This window comes from Bombina bombina, chromosome 2 (genome assembly GCF_027579735.1).
Source record: "Bombina bombina isolate aBomBom1 chromosome 2, aBomBom1.pri, whole genome shotgun sequence".
NCBI lineage: Eukaryota > Metazoa > Chordata > Amphibia > Anura > Bombinatoridae > Bombina > Bombina bombina.
In genome coordinates this window covers 1,243,243,096-1,243,259,810 of record NC_069500.1, presented here as the reverse complement: position 1 = coordinate 1,243,259,810, position 16,715 = coordinate 1,243,243,096, and the positions used below count along the sequence as shown (strand labels likewise).

Below are 16,715 nucleotides of genomic sequence, written 5' to 3'. Positions count from 1 at the left end.
TAGAGGGTTTGGAGCAAAAGAGGATGATCCACAGTATCAAAGGCTGCAGACAGATCAAGGAGGATAAGCAGAGAGAAGTGGACTTTGCATTTTGCTGTAAGTAGGTCGAAGGTTTGGGACAAATTTTCCCATGAGTTGAAAAAAGAGCCACAAACCATACCTCAAATCCATCTGAAAAACCATGTACTCTAAGGGGAAAACAGGCCTCAACATAGACTGAAAGTCCCTCTCACTGAAGAATCATATGCACATCTTCATTCTTCACCTTCCTCCAGCGGTGCCAAAGACAAGACTGAGTTACCTATGAGGTGGGAGGGGTTTTATAGAGCTCTTGGAGTTTGGGAATATTTGCTTGCTCTTAGTGGTAGGGAAGGGTAATTCCTAGGAGTAATGGATCTTGAACTCTCACCACCTGTATGAAAGAAATATATATTTAAAAATAAATAGAACATTTTCTTCTATGTGAAAAACATCAGAATGTAAAATATTCATAATTCGTGTTGGGTACAGATGCTATATTTTCTTGGCACTCTCCATTGAAGTCTATGGGGAGAAGTTAGCACGGTCGAGATATTCGAAGTCCAACAGTAAGCACGCGTTGGGTTTAGCTCACGTACAAACATTTTACTTTCAACTGTACTTCTGGCGGTGTTTGTATGCAAGCGAAAAAGCGCTAAATAGTGTTACACTTGTAATCTGGCCCTGAGTAGGAAGGTTATGCTTAACTGCATTGTAAGTTTACATAGTAGGACAGGTACACTTACCTGCATTGTAAGTTTACTCTACATAGTAGTGCTTTAAAGTTAGTCCATTAGAGATGCACTATTTGTATTTGGGTATATCCAAGAATATTTTGAAATTTCTCTATGGAACATTTTCAAATGTTCTTTGAGAAATCTGTTTTGCTCTCTCCACCTGTAGGTTGTATATGTTTAGGTTTAATACAAGTTTAATTGCAAAGGGACAGTCTAATCAAAATTAAACTTTCATGATTCAGATAGGGAATGCAATTTTAAACAACTTTCCAATTTACTTTAATCATCAAATTTGCTTTGTTCTCTTGGTACTATTTGTTGAAAGTGAAACCTAGGTAGGCTCATATGCTAATTTCTAAACCCTTGAATGCAGCCCCTTATTTCAATGCATTTGGCAGTTTTTCACAGCTAGAGGGCGTAAGTTCATGTGTGCCATACAGATAACATTGTGACCACGCCCGTGGATTTACAAGTGAGAGGGCACTGATTGTCTAAATGCAAGTCGGTCAAAAGAACTGAAATAAGGGGGCAGTCTGCAAAGGCTTAGATACAAGATAATCACAGAGGTAAAAACAGGGGAATGGGTAATAAAGGGATTATCTATCTTTTTAAACAATAACAATTCTGGAGTAGACTGTCTGAGTCTGAGTAAGTGAAACAGCTCATTTTTAAAGATGGCAGCCAAATGTGTGATACTGTTGCTCAAAATTTAACAAACATAATTATATATCTATCTGTACAGCAGAAAGTTTACAAGAACTGTTTGACTGCTCAAGAGCTATAGAAATTGTAGTAGAATGCATTTCATTTTGGTTCCCTTTGGTATTGAAGGTGGTTATTATTAACTGAATGGATAAAATGTTTCTGTAATTTAGCAGTGTATCTATTGAACTACAGCAGGTACCGTACGTGCCAACATTTAAACAAATTATTACAGTTTTCTTTGTCTGTACTTATATGGTTTACTTTTCAACAGTGTTGCATGGGCAGTGTGGGATATGAACTTGGTCTCTGTGGACCTTGCTTATTTCAAAATCATGATCACTGCAGCAGTCAAATCTGACTGATGAAGCTAGCAAACATTACTGTAGATCTGCAAGCTCTGTTGCAGCGACCATGGTACAAGCCTGTCTTTCTCAAAAGCAGGGTATGGAGGAAGGTGAGACTGCGGTACCAATATGGCACTGTACTGCAAAATGTGAGGCATCTGTGAGATTTTAAACACATATTAAACCAAAATCATGTGATAACAAGAGATAAGCTTATCGTGCAAGTCAATTGAAACTGAAGTTAAGGTAATCTTAATAAAAAATACATTTTAGTTACATACATTTGTCATTATACACATATTAAGTGCACGTATAACTCCAATCACCTGGTGCTTTAACTATAAAGTTATATATAAAGAGCGCATGGAGCATCGCCAGTAAAATGTGTCGGAAATTGCTGAAACAGCACCAGAACTGCTGAGTGGAACCGCTACAAGTTAAATTAAAGAGCTGAATGAAGCTAGTGCAATAAAATATATATTACACATCATTTCAATTACTATTATCACAGCTAATTTTCAACTCTTGGTTACAAATAATTCTCTTTACACATTGTGTAGTGATATTTACTAAGCATGATTGAAAATGAATAAAAATAATTACAAACTGTATCAGAACACAGAACATTAAGCACAGGAATCATCTGAAGACAAGTTTTACAAAGCTAAAACATGAGGAGGATGAAAGCTATTTTATACCAATAAAATGGAATAAAAAAAAATGGAAGCTGATATTTGACACATTAATTAAAATAAAAACAAGTCGTACAAGGCATTGTGAACATGGCTATTTATAGAGCCACAGCATACAAATAATGCATAGATAAATGAACTCTTACTAATATACTGGCATTTAGTCACACATACACACCACATACATACTTTTTTGGCTGTAAAAAAAAGTGACTTTTTTTTTTTTTTTTACAATTGATTTTACAAAATAATTCTTTAAAGTTAAAATATGCAAAGCTATTTTTAAAACAAAATATCTGCAAAGGATTTAAATTTCCCATAGATCACTGCTTCTTCCATATCATTAGAAATCTTCAATGCCTATCATATTTGCATGTATTTACTAAATATTACGTGTGGGCTTCTAAAACAAAAACATACAATAAGTGCCAATACTGTATTAACCATTTTTTATCACATTCTAAACAAATTATTTGGTCGTTCTTATAAATTAGGTGGCAAAGAGCAGATTATAAGTGATGATCCAAAAGTATTTTTTATCTTTTATGGCCTTGGGAAAAATGTATCATTTATACAAAAGTAAAAACAAGAAGCATATGGGCTTGATCACACACCTAATGTTAAGGACTCCAAGAAGAATTTATCAAAGAGGAATATATTAAAATGTGTTTACAATGTGATAACTAATAAAAATAGTTATTTTCTAAAAAACAAAACAACAACAAAATAAAAAATAAAATGATTACAAATGTGATTTTACCAATAGCATTAATTATATTCAGGCACAAATTATTTAGTGTCAAGTCCAAATCAAGCAGTTGTTAGCTTTTTATTGCTTACCGTGAGGTTACAGTGTGTGCGTATCCTTCCCATAAGGGCTTGAGTGACCTTGTAAAATCACTAAAGAGAATGGTGCAATAATTGTTTTGTGACAAATATTTTAGCGAGTGAAATTATATGGCTTCACCCTAAATGTAACAAGAAGGATCACAAAAATCACTGTGAGCATTTAAATCTAGCATAAGCTGTGTGATCGATATCCATAATGTAACGGTATAAAGTATCTACATAACTACTTGTCCTTTATATAAAAAAATGATTAATTTAAAAGCACGTTATGATAAATTAGGTAGAAAGAAAAAATACATCTTAATTCATATCACTACCCAGAATTCTAAGCTGCTGTGGCATTACTTTGTGATTTATTTTTAGGGACACATTAATCTGCTCTTTGCTTAATAGGAAAATGAGTGGAAAAATTAAAACTAATTTTCACTGGATACTCTTTTTTTGTGGTAAATCTAGGATGTTTTGTGGCATCCTTTAAAAAAAGAAAAAGGATAGTATACTGAACTTTCTATTGTATTTAATTGAGTGTCTGAATACAGTCACTCGGTTTTGCACTTTCTCTCTAAACACATGTAAAAAGACATCTACCAAAGGGAGGTAGTTGTTTTTCTAGCTACAGTGGTTATATTCCAATAGTTCACCTTTAACAAGATTAGTAGGCCAAATTCATTCTATCCCATAGTAAGATTATTAGTGTTTATTAGTTTCTGCATTATCTAAGCATGGAAACTAAACCAGTGAGTTATCTGAAAATTCCTAAGTGAAATAATCATGACTGCTAAACACCTATCAACTTGACAAGCTGAAAGGTGTGTCTCAAAGGGGGGCTGGATTTGGATAAAACCTCCAGGATATGTTTTAATTTAAAAAATATAACAGCAGCCCCTGAAGAGACTTATAAAAGTGTTCATAGTTGAAGTGTGCTCAGGGCATTTTAACAGCTTTTTAGCCATACAACATGACAGTAGGAAGGTCTTTATAAATAAGCAGTGGTTCCCTGCAATAGGGAGAGAACAGCCGTTGCATACTTATAATGTTTTCAAATGCGGGATAATCCCTAGCTGTAGTCCTGAGGTTTCAGGGACACTTATGAAGCATGGCTGGAAGATCCAGCTGTCTTGCAGAGCTGGGGGATTAAGACATCTGATTTTCAAAAATGTATATTTGTTTCTACATGAACAATTATTTCTACAAATCCAGGTGCATTTGTGCTTTCATTAATTCCTGGAGAAGCTCTGAGCACGTGTGTAAGACACAAACTTTAACATGTTAAAACCTTCAGAATACTCTCTAGAGTTTGGTGAAGGAGAAAAGGGTAAGAGTGTGCTAATTACTCTTCTGAATACAATTAATGACTAATTAAATTAGCCAAAACAGCTGCAGCTTTCTAATTGTGTTAATGAGTTAATACAATGTGATTTGTGAACATAATTTTGCTTTGCAAATGTCTACATTCAGTTCTTTACCAACACAGCTGCTAGACAAGGCAAACTTGTAAAGGACATAGATACAGAATGATATTCAGACTATTAAATACAGAGCATTGCCAGTTTCATGTTACTGTGTGTGAATCATAAAAGTTTTAATTATACTTGAGATTAGTATCCACTGCATTATTCAAGTAGCCCTAACAAGGGCCAAGTTGGATCAAACATTGACCATCTGGCAATAAATCTACTTGTGTAATCGCAATCACATTTAAGAAACTAAGAACGCTAGCATTGCTCTTTCTACTGAAAAATCCTGTGTTACTGTTTTTAAAGGCAGACAATTAAATAATGATACTACTGTTAACTACCCAGTATCTAGATGTGCTGTGTAGATAATTTTGCAGGTGGTTACAAAATATTAGCCACAGCAAAGAAACACACAAGTAGAAAGATGACACGTGTCAGACACTGTAGAAGTTGGATTTTGGTCTAGCTGTGTCTTATATCTAAACTCCAATAGCACATTTCACATTTTCAGTCTGATCTGCATGATCAGTAAAGTCTTTGCCTAGAGCTTGCAGTAAAAATAACAGGAAGTCCAGATAACGATTTCACTGACACGTAAATAGTTTTGGTAATCAGCAGGCTCTGTTGTGAAAATGTCATTGCAGTTGTTTACGTTGCTGACTCGTGTCAGTGAACTATGGGATGTGTATCAATCCTTACACTGATGTACCTCATGACATTCACTATTAGGAGAGTGCAGAAAATGTCGTAATTTCATGAAATGTTCATTGTATTTACAATCTGAAACAGACTATCCAATGTATGATATGAGAACCACTGATAGTAGGAAAAAATATGAATAGATATATATTTATATTCATGCTTCTTTTTTATAGTACGCCATGGTGTCAGAACAGGAGAACATGCTTGTTGGAACATCGGATTGGGATAAATTGTCTGAAGACAAAGCAGCAGCAGTTGAATAAAAGGCTGAGCTGCATTGAGCTACTTTTACTTCAGCGAGAATGTTGGATGTAAAAAGTTCAAGTATGCTGTCCGCATGAGCAACTATGGCATGTCAGCAACAGGGCGTTTCTGTTTCAAAGTGTCAATTAGGGACAAAACACCCCGTTTTACGCTGGTGGTTACTCTTCGTGTCACGGAGTCTGCAGGAGGAGGTGGAGGCTGAGCCTTCTGGGAGGGAGGCCTGGCAACCAGGCACTTTTGATAACGCAACTGAAAAACACAAGAAGTTTAAATGTTATTTGTAATATACACACATCCTAATAAACAAAAGATAGTAACATTTGACTCGTAAATATTAATGAAAATAAATGCAAACTGTTCATAGGGAGAATAATGTGAGGGATTTGGCTATGGTGGTACAACAATATATCAAAGGTATAAAGGACATACTGTATATCACATGGTTGAACCCTTTTGGCCTAAAGGCCTGAAAATGTTCTCTGGAAAAAGACATGATAGTCCAATGATTTTCCTGTATAATGTGATGTATATGTGAGTTACTTGTATCTTACCATACATGCTGCTTGGACAGCTTCTGAGACGCTTCCAGCATTTGGCTCACACCAGAAAACATGAGTCTCAAAATGCTGATTGCCAGTGTCCATGATAAAAGCGAATGTATGAACATCCTTCCCAACTCCCATGAAGGACAAGAAGCGAACTCTGCATTCCACCAACACCTCTTCATCCTGTGGACAGAACACCACAATTAGAAAATAACACAATCATGTAGAATGCCTTCCTGTATGCATGGTATGTCCATAAGATTAATTAAGGGTCTTCCTTCTACTGAGGAAGATAAGATCTGCTCCTTTATAGAAGCATTAAACTCAAAATGTAATTTCTCGTAAATGAATGAATAAATAAAACAACATTGCAATATAAAATAGCAAACTTTTATGAGCTTTGTGCCAAAGTAATACTATAATGTGACCATGTGTGTCAGCCTTATCTTTCGTTATTTAAATAAACAACACATATATAAAAATAATCATCATAATAACAATAATAATAATACAGACCAACATCAAATTGCACTCTTGGCTCTTCAGCCATTAAAGGGCCATAATACCCAAATGCTTAAACACTTGAAAGTGATGCAGCATAGCTGTAAAAAGCTGACTAGAAAATATCTCCTGAACATCTCTATGTAAAAAAGAAAGATATTTTACCTCAAAAGTTCCTCAGTAGCCACATCCCATTGTAAAGGATTTCTAAGCAGCATTTTAGTGTGTCTGTCCTAGGACAGCTTAGGGGATGAGCCTCGTGAACTCTCATATTATTTCACCAATCAGGTAAAGGAAGCTTACTATGAAATCTCATGAGAGTTAAGTCAAATCTCATGAGATCACAGTAAGAGTTCATGACCTCAGCACTGCTGATGCTGATTGGCTGCTGTTCATTTCTTCATTTTTTTTTTATTTTTACCTGAAGCTGGGAGCAGGTGAGTATAACTTTTTACACAGAACTAACTCTGCTGAGCTGAGGAGATTGTGAGGTAAAATATCTTCCTTTTTTACATAGAGATGCTCAGGTGATATTTTCCTGTCATCTTTTTACAGTTATACTGCTCAGTTTCAAGTGATTTAGCATATGAGTATTATGTCCCTTTAAGTTAACCGCATATCCACCTTTCAGATAAGCCCTAAATTCCTCTGTCAGCCCTAACATTAATTTTCCAAATGCCTCCCTAGCATAGGTACCATGTAATACAATCAGAGATTGAAATAAATATATATATAAGTTCACAAGTCCCTGGCAACTAAGAAATTGCAGCAGATGATGTATTAGCATGTGTGATTTATTGTCAAATTGATGTGCGGTACAGCAAGTAAGTTGCCAAATGTTCTGCTGTCATCAGACTTTCAACAAATACTACCCTCGTACCAAACATTGTTGCCATATCTAGCGCACAAATAAAAAATACTCTTGCATGTTCAATATTCCTTTTTACATTTCCATATGCCACAAATAATTATTTTTCCACTACTGCCAGTCACAACTGATTTAGAATATATAACTTTATACTGTAGCTAGATATTAATCTAGCACAAGCTTTCAAGACTACTAGGTCTTTGTCAGTCATGGTGGAACCGAATAACTGATATTACTTGTTTTAATACCTTTTGGTAGAAATAACTGTAACTAGTTGCATTTTTACTATAAACATTTTGGGTAGCACTGTCAGATTCAGTAGCAGCTCTAGACCACATGTGACAACCATCACTTGTGCACAGAACTTGCCACTCTGTCCGGCTGCTGCCATCTGCACTGAGTGATGTTATAATGCCCAGACGAGGCAGAAGCACTTGTGGCTAGCGCCTGCTGTGCAAGGGCTACAAGAGGTGCAACAGTAATCACTGGTACCCATGCAAAGCATCCACTAGCGAGAGATATTAACAGGAAAATAACATTTCTAATATCTTTATCATAGATTTGTGAAGCATGGCCTTATGTTCCAAACCTCTTAAAGCCATTTAGCACTTCACATGAACATTCTTCATTAATCCCTGCTATAAAGATGCTTTTACGTTACTGTTAATGGGATTATTCTACCCAAAATTGCTAGCCTATTAAAAGATTGTGTAGCAAAGTATAAAAACAACTATCTGCTTTTCAACTATATCCTGCCTGAAGAAAAGTCTTTATATCACAATAGAGGTATTGTAAGCTACATTTGTCAAAATATTTCCTGCTAATCTATCTATGATCATAATCAGCAAGAAATCAGAAAACAACTGAATAAAGACACAATGCTGTCTAACAGGTAAAGGTAAACTAAATAGGTGATATTTACACGACAACATCATGGCCATAAAACCATGCTAAACGAAGTAACTGGAAGATGAGAATTATTATGCCCAAGAGAGCCCCTACCTTTAATGAGATGTTATGTTTTATCACCTAAGAGGCTCATGGGCTTTAGACATTTTGTTTTAGTGAAATATAGAGGTGAACAAAGCTATGAATTCAAGGATAGCAAGTGTTGCATAACAGTGAATACAATGTGGGAGAGATTTTTTCTGAAGATACTCAAAGATTTATATAAAATAAAGCGCAAACAAAGGTTTAAAAACTGCATCATTTACAGCATATCCTGGAGAAAAGCAATTCATAATATAATATAATGTACTGCTGCTATCTACCTATCTATCTGTCTATTATATAGATATTTGTAGAGCACAGATTCTGCAGGCTTTTATTATTTATTAGAGCAGGGAAGTCTTAAAGAACCCCATGTGGCCCTCTGCACTAAGTTTCATGGCCCCCATGAAATAACAGAACTGATAATACGTACCATAATTTATGCTGCCTTAAAAAAGCAGACCCAAAATGTGTTGTTTAGGGTGGCCACAACTTAAAAGAGGCCTCCCGGCAGGGGAGAACTCCAGATAACGAGTACCCGGCAAACTTACCTAAATGTGTCCCTGTGCCAGGACATTTTTGAGGAAATATATAATTTGTATGTTTAATAGCCATATATTTATATGCAGCTCTAAAGGTTTTTAAAATATTTATCTGCAACCGTCAATAATTAGGAAGTTGGCCTCAACTGAATTAGAAAACACCAAAGGAGGCAGCAGCATGAATTTTCACAATATTTTTTGGCACAAAAAGCCCACAACGTTTCGAGGATTCACCCCTTAGTCATGTGGATACAGAGTAACACTAAATCTCTGCCTTATATACACACAGGTGTAATTAGCAAACAATTATCAATTAACAAATACAATTTCATACTCATACCACCCTCTAGTGGTGGTTCTGTATAATTACATCTTTGATTCTTCAACTAAGGATACTAAAAAGAACAAAGTGTATTTAACTCTTAAAAATCACATTTACAAATATAGAAAGCAGCCTATGGTAAATCATCACACCATATCTCATAGAAAAATAGACAAATCAAGGTCCCTATTCATACCCTTGGGTTGTAAAGTGCCCAATTTAAAAATCCAAAAAGCCTCCCTCCTCTTTAGTAGAATCTCCCTATTGCCACCCCTTCTCGGTCTATGCACCTGCTCAATAATTTGGAACCTGAGCTGTGAAATTTGATGTTTAGCTATAATAAAATGATGAGCCACAGGGGCGTCTAAATTCCCCCTCCTAATGCTAGATTTGTGTTCATTCATTCTCTCGCGTGCCTTACGTGTCATCTCACCCACATAAAGCAGCCCACATGGGCATTTGATAATGTAAATAACATATTCGCTATTACAATTGCAATAGCCCTTAATGTCAAATTTTCTACCTGTATGTGGGTGAAATAAGAAGGCATCACCTTTAATCATGTTTCCACAGCTAAAGCAACCCAAACATGGGTAACAGCCCTTATTGGCACCCGTGATATACCTAGTGCCACCAACCTTAGCTGTACCAACATCATTTTTCATAAGTTTATCTCTCAGGGATGGAGCACACCTGAATGCAGGCATGAAAACATCTTTAAAGGCCTTAATCTCGGGGTTACATTCATACAGAATGTGCCAGTGTTTCTTCACAATACTCAGCACTTTTTACTTTGTCTATTAAATTCTGTAATAAAAGTTATTCTTTCTCCTGACCCCTCATTCTTTTTAGCCTTTCTGTTATAGATCAAATCCTTTCTGGACCGCCCTTCAAGTTTTTTCAAATTACATTCAATAACATCCTCAGGATAACCCTGTTCACTAAACAATTGACCCATTATTTTATTTTTTTATTTCCCTTTACCTAAAAGATTTCAGTTTGTTTTTCAATTGAGTTGTACAGTTTATAGGTCACATTAAAGGTGGAAAAAGTTCTGAAATTATTTATCTTTGTCTCATTTTTTTTTACATCACAGAAACCTGACATTTTAACAGGGGTGTGTAGACTTTTTATATCCACTGTATATATACATACATATAGATCTTTAGAGATGTATATGTTTGTATCTCAATGTTAAAGCCTTTTGCCTGCCTTTTTTTTCTAACATGTGACACCTCATGTCATTGATCCCTTATAACTTTTTGTGCAATATTTTTTTTTATAATTTTTATCAGATAATGTCATTATGACTGTAACTGTACCTTGTAATTTATTTTTGACACTTTTTTGTTTTGCAAAACAACTGCAATAAACCCCTTTTCGTTCGCACGTAACTTTTAGCACTCCACTTGTAATCTACTTAAGGCCAGTAGAAACTGAGACTTACGTATGGCAATGATTTATATACCACTTGCTTTTCTATTTTCAGTGCCGTGATAAAATAGTTACATTTCAGAACATGTCGTGCAGTCAGTTATTAAACTAAACATCTGCTTTCTAAATTGTATACAATTATAATGTTGCTCAAAAATGAGAATAATATCATTCTGTTCCAATCATTTATTTGCCATTTACTTTAATATTGTGCTGCACACATATAAAAATCTATACACACACAAAGCTTTTCAGTAAAACTTGACCTTGAAACCAGTTAGCAGTAATACAACAGCGCTTTATCGTTCAATATAAGAGGCCGTTTTGTTCTGCCTCATAGAATGCTGTTGGGTAAACACCTGTATTCCTAGAAAAATCATTAAGCTAATACAAAATCCAGTTATACTTTAGTAAATGTGATATTACACCTAACAAGCTGATGGCAGTGTGCAAGCCCTGGAGATTAGAGAGCTGCTGGCCTGCAAAGCACAACAGGAGTTAGACAAATTAGACTGAATTCTAAAAAAAAAAAATAATATTAATAAAGTGTTTGAACCTGGAGGGTTCTGCATGCTGCTTCCTGTAGAAAGTATGAGAATATATAGGGATCTCTGAAAGGTAACAACCCAGTATAGGTACAAATTCCCAAATGAGGAATTCCAAAATCCAAACTTTTTAGTTAATATTTTTTTTAAATAAAATGATCAAAAATAACTATTTTTCTGCCTGTAAGTGAAAATCTTCTCTGCCTGTGTATTTGGTTTGATTTTTGTGTAAATAATAGTCTAAATTTATTTAAAACGGAATATATTACCCTGCTGGTTACATTACTGTGGGTATTATGTATACACAAGTATTCATTTTATAAAACTATATTTAGGTTGCATGTATATGCTGTATAATGACATGTAAATATTGCCTAAATGACAGAAAATATTGTTGTATAAACTTGACCCATCCCCTCTCCAAACTGTCCCATTTTAAAGATGCAAATATTCCAAAATTCAAACAGAAAATCCAATTACATAAAGAAAACCCCTATACAACCACTGGTTAACATTAGTGAATTATTAAATGGCTTGAGGGGTGAGTAGTTAGCAAGAGGTGAATAGTGATTTTCATTGATTTTAATCATGGAGAAAAATAATGATACTGGAGAATAAAATGCAAAAGTATTGATGAAATTAAATCTCAGCTAGAATTGAGAAGAGAGAATTGCAGTCATTAAGTTATCTAACAACAAATAAGGCAATCATGGTATATGTCTGGAAAGACACCAACTATATAGGAATTTAAAAAATGAGTAACAGATCGAGGAAATGCCTTTTGGATCAATATGAGGCCCCACTGAGATGGCTGAGCTTCAGATAAAAATGCATATAAACTGAAGACTGTGAAGAGAAAAGGAATTGGAATAGATATCTAAAATATCATGGGTAAGATATATACATATATATGCACTAGAATACCTTTAGGGCTGAACAGTGAACATTTTTGGGAATGAATTGCCTGTTACCCGCTGAGTGGGGATGAAATTAGGTGTTATTATCTCCTGAGGTGTCCTGTTCATACATTCATGTATTCATACTTGTGTATACATTTATTTGTATATTAAACACTACATCTATACTGTAAATATTTATATTTGTATGTAATCACAATGGGCACAAAAAATGACAAAAAAATGATTAAACAACTTTAAGCAAAATAGTTGGTATGGACAAAAGCTCCATTTCATAGGGTGTCTGAGTAAAACAATACATATGTATAGCTATACCCCTATATGACCTGCAAACATCATTATCATGTACTAGTAACATTTATCAGTGTTATTCATTTTACACATACAATCTTTATCCACAGATAAGTTTATAAATTTATGACCCAATCTTAGGTACATCTTTTATAGGGACCAATAGCACTATTTTTATTATTATTACTGTTAATTAATTGGTTTATGGTACATATAGAGTGGTCTCATTTCTTGTGAGGTAAAAAAGTTTATAGGAGATAGATTATTACACTATCAGTGCATATGACCTGCCTATCTCAACAAAACAGGGTTTAGAACTGTGTAATAAGACATGTACCTTTAACATTTAATAGATTTACTATAGTGATGTCATTTTTGTTTCATCCAATGAATGGATTTTACTTGGTTTTTAAAGTCAGGTTGTATCAGTGGAACAACATGCCCTGATTACGGCTATATGCTAAAACGCGTTGGCTATATCCTGAGACACTGTGTTATGTTTGTGTTGTGCTCCAGTGTATACTTTTAAATTGGATTATTAAAAGTCAAGTTTTATTTCTAGCTCACTGGAACACTCTTTATTTCTGCATCTAAGATATATACATATCATTGTATGCCAACGTTTGGTACCCCTGACCACGTAACATATTTTGATGATTTAGCATGAGATGGCTTTATTATGTGTGTCTGCCTGTGGCACAGATAATATTGTACAAGCATAGGTAAAAATGTATTCTACTATATATAAAAAATATCCAAGAAGCTAATGCCCCACTGTGTCAGTGAAGAAACTGAAAATGAAAATTGGCTGCATATTCTGACAAAACAATGATCCAAAATACACTTCAAAAATCAACCATGAACTATTTCAAGAGATGAAAGATTAAGGATTTGGAATTGTTTTAGCACTCCTTAGACTTGAATATTATTAAACATCTCCGGGTTCATCTCAAACACACAGTGCATGCAACGCAGCCTAAGGATTGTTCTGGACTAGAAGTATTCTGTAAGGAGAGGGGGGAATATTCCTAAAGCAAGAATAGGAAGAATGTCAGCTGGCTACAAAAAGCATTTTGCGGATTTGATTTCTGCCAAAGGCGTCATTACTAAGTACTAACTAGAAGGGTGCCAAAACGTTTTCCCATTCTACATTTACTGATTTATTTTTTTGCAATCAGAAAGAAATCAGCAAATAAATAGTAACTGTGCATTAAAGTTTGCAGATATATGTTACATTTTAATTTGTATACTGCAGAGGTTGTGTTAACTGCTTTTCACTTACAAAATTTATATATAATACATTTTAAAAAATAGACCTCCTTCCTTTGCATTGTCTCAGGTAATGACAGTCCTGCATGGTAAAGGGATATAAGCAATACGAATATGCTTTACTGCACTATTGCTTGCATCTTATTCTATATCTGTAAAAGGGCTTGAAAACAAAGCTCTGCAGCAGCAATCCATTGCTAGTTTACAGCTGAACAAGGCTACTGAGCCCATTATGAGCCAGATTACAAGTGGGAACGATCCTGCACAAGCATTATCTACGCTAGAAGTAAGCTTTTTGCATGCATCGTGTTGCGCTTGTATTATGAGTTGAAAGTAAACTGTTTTGGCTCGTGTGCAGTAACCTATTGCCCCAAAGAAGTCAATGTAGCAAAAAAAAAGTGGGAAAAAAACCTAGCACCCTACTCACACTCAAACCCAATTGCATATTCTCAATTGTGCTATGCCGACATGAAAAACAATATTTATGCTTACCTGATAAATGATTTTCTTTCGGAATGATGATGATCCGCAGTCCTCCATAACATATGCAATCTATTTTCCGCCACTAGGAGATGGTCAAGAACCCATATCGGTGCTTTAAATTCCTCCCATATCTCTCTAGTTTAACGTATAGCCGAGTAGAAAATAGGAGACATATAGGTAGGAAAGACAAAGCAGGGTCTGTAGAGGTGTCATTGGAGCTGTCGCCCAAACTCTGAAATGGGCGGGGCCTGTGGACCATCATCATTCCAAAAACATATTTTATCAGGTATGCATAAATTTTGTTTTATTTCTTAAAATGATAATGGTCCACAGTCCTTCATAACATATGGGATTAATACCCAAGCCGATGGTCTATTTTACAGAAAGGGTGGAAACATTTTTTTTCTGGCAGTTCTTATTTAGCTGACACTGCGGCCTGAAGGACTTTTCTGCCAAAAGCTGCTTGCAAAAAACAAAACCTCAAAGCAATAACCTCAGAAAGGACATGTTACAGCTTTGCAAATTAGCTCCAAAGATGCATAATTTTTAAAAACCCATGATGTTGCTACAGCTCTTGTAGAAGAGCTGAATACACTTAGGAGGCAACTTTCACCTTCAAGAAAGCCTTGTGAAATACTTATTTGAGCCAAGAGGCCAACGCTACCTTAATAGATTTCTGCCCCTTATAAGTCCCACAGTAGTGAAAAAACGAACTAGAAGTTTGTCTGAAATCTTTAGTAGCTTGGAGATAGAACTTTAAAGCATTGGCTACCTCAAGATTATATAAGAGCTGCTACTTAGAGTTAGCAGGATCTGAACACAATGAAGGGACAACCATATCTTAATTGAAGTTTTCCTTTGAAGCTACCTTAGAAGGAAAATCATATTTAGTACAAAGTACAGCCTTCTTGTGAATAATTAGAAATGGAGATCACAAGACAAGGTTAACAACTCAGAAACTCTCCTTGCTGAAGAGATTGCTAAGAGTACTTTCACAAGGTAAAAGTAGATATCAGTGGAATGCATTGGTTCAAACAAAGAACCTTGTCATGCAGAGAAAAGTAGACTTAGATTCCAGGGTGGAGAAATAGGAATTACAATTGGCCTAATTCTAATGAACACCTGGACAAAAGTTTAGCCAACTTCTTATGAAAAAGAACAGATAAAGCAGAAATTTGATCTTTTAGAAATTAGTGGACAAGCCCTTGTCAAGGCCATCCTGAAAAAAACTGAAGGAGTCTAGAAATCCTAAAGGAATACCAATAAAACCTTCTGGAAGAACACCATTCAAAAATGCCTTAAAAATCCAGTAATAAATTATTTGTGTTATAGGCTTTCTGGCCTGAATCAAATATTCAATAACAGAATCCAAGAAACCTTTATGTCTCAAAACTAGGTGTTGAAGTTCCACGCCATTAAATTTAGAGATTAGAGATCCTGATGGAAAGAGAACCTTGAGACAACAGGTCTTGTCTTAGAGGAAGAAACCATGGACAGCAAGAAACATCTGCACTATATCCACATACCAAGTACTGCTGAGTCAGGCTGGAGCAATTAATATTACTGATGTTGACTCCTGTTTGGTTCAAGTATGATTCTTGGACACAGGTATGCTAGATGAAGGTCCCATGGACACACCAAGGTGTATATTAGCCTTTGGATCTTTTGATCTCGCACAATAGCTTGGAAGCATTTGATTTAATTGAAAGTTCATTAGATGTATGTCCTGTAAGCCCATTTTGATCTCTGCGTGTTAAAAATTGTCCTAATGGAGAGACCACTCTCATGAATGGACTAATAGACCACTGAGATGATCCACCTCCCAGTTACTCACACCTGCTATGTGAATTGTCAATAGGGAGCAAAGAGTTCTCTCTCTGCTTAAAACAGATTTTTAGACAAATCCTGCCTAAAACAGAGTTTTAGACAATTCCTGCATGGCCAGTGGACTGCAGATATCCCATTGATAATTTATGTAGGACACCGCTGAGATGTTGTCCAACTGGAAACAAATAAACTTTTCCTCCTTCAATAGAGGCCAGGGCTGAGAGCCCGAAGATCGCTCAAAGTTTCAGAATATAGATTGGTAACCTTGCCGCTAGAGGAAACCCAACTCCATGCATCTTTGAGAAACCCAGACCGCCCCCCAGCCAAAGAGACTGGCGTCCGTCAGCATAATAGGCCAAGACTGATGAAGGTAGGATGTCCCAAAGGGTCAAAGACAGAAATTGTGTCCACAA

General features: G+C 35.5%; 1 protein-coding gene across 9 annotated transcripts in view; it reads right to left on the bottom strand.

The window, feature by feature from the left end:
* Positions 1–2,354: 2,354 nt before the first annotated feature.
* The window catches only part of APBB2 (amyloid beta precursor protein binding family B member 2), a 919,850-nt gene continuing 905,489 nt past the window's right edge, over positions 2,355–16,715 (bottom strand). For all 9 annotated transcript variants that reach the window (XM_053704021.1, XM_053704024.1, XM_053704022.1 and 6 more), the window contains 2 exons: positions 6,320–6,496; positions 2,355–6,017 (listed from right to left, as the gene is read on the bottom strand). In XM_053704021.1, coding sequence (XP_053559996.1) covers positions 5,850–6,017; positions 6,320–6,496 — 345 coding nt within the window. In that variant the 3' untranslated portion in view covers positions 2,355–5,849. The remainder of the gene's footprint in view (positions 6,018–6,319; positions 6,497–16,715) is intronic.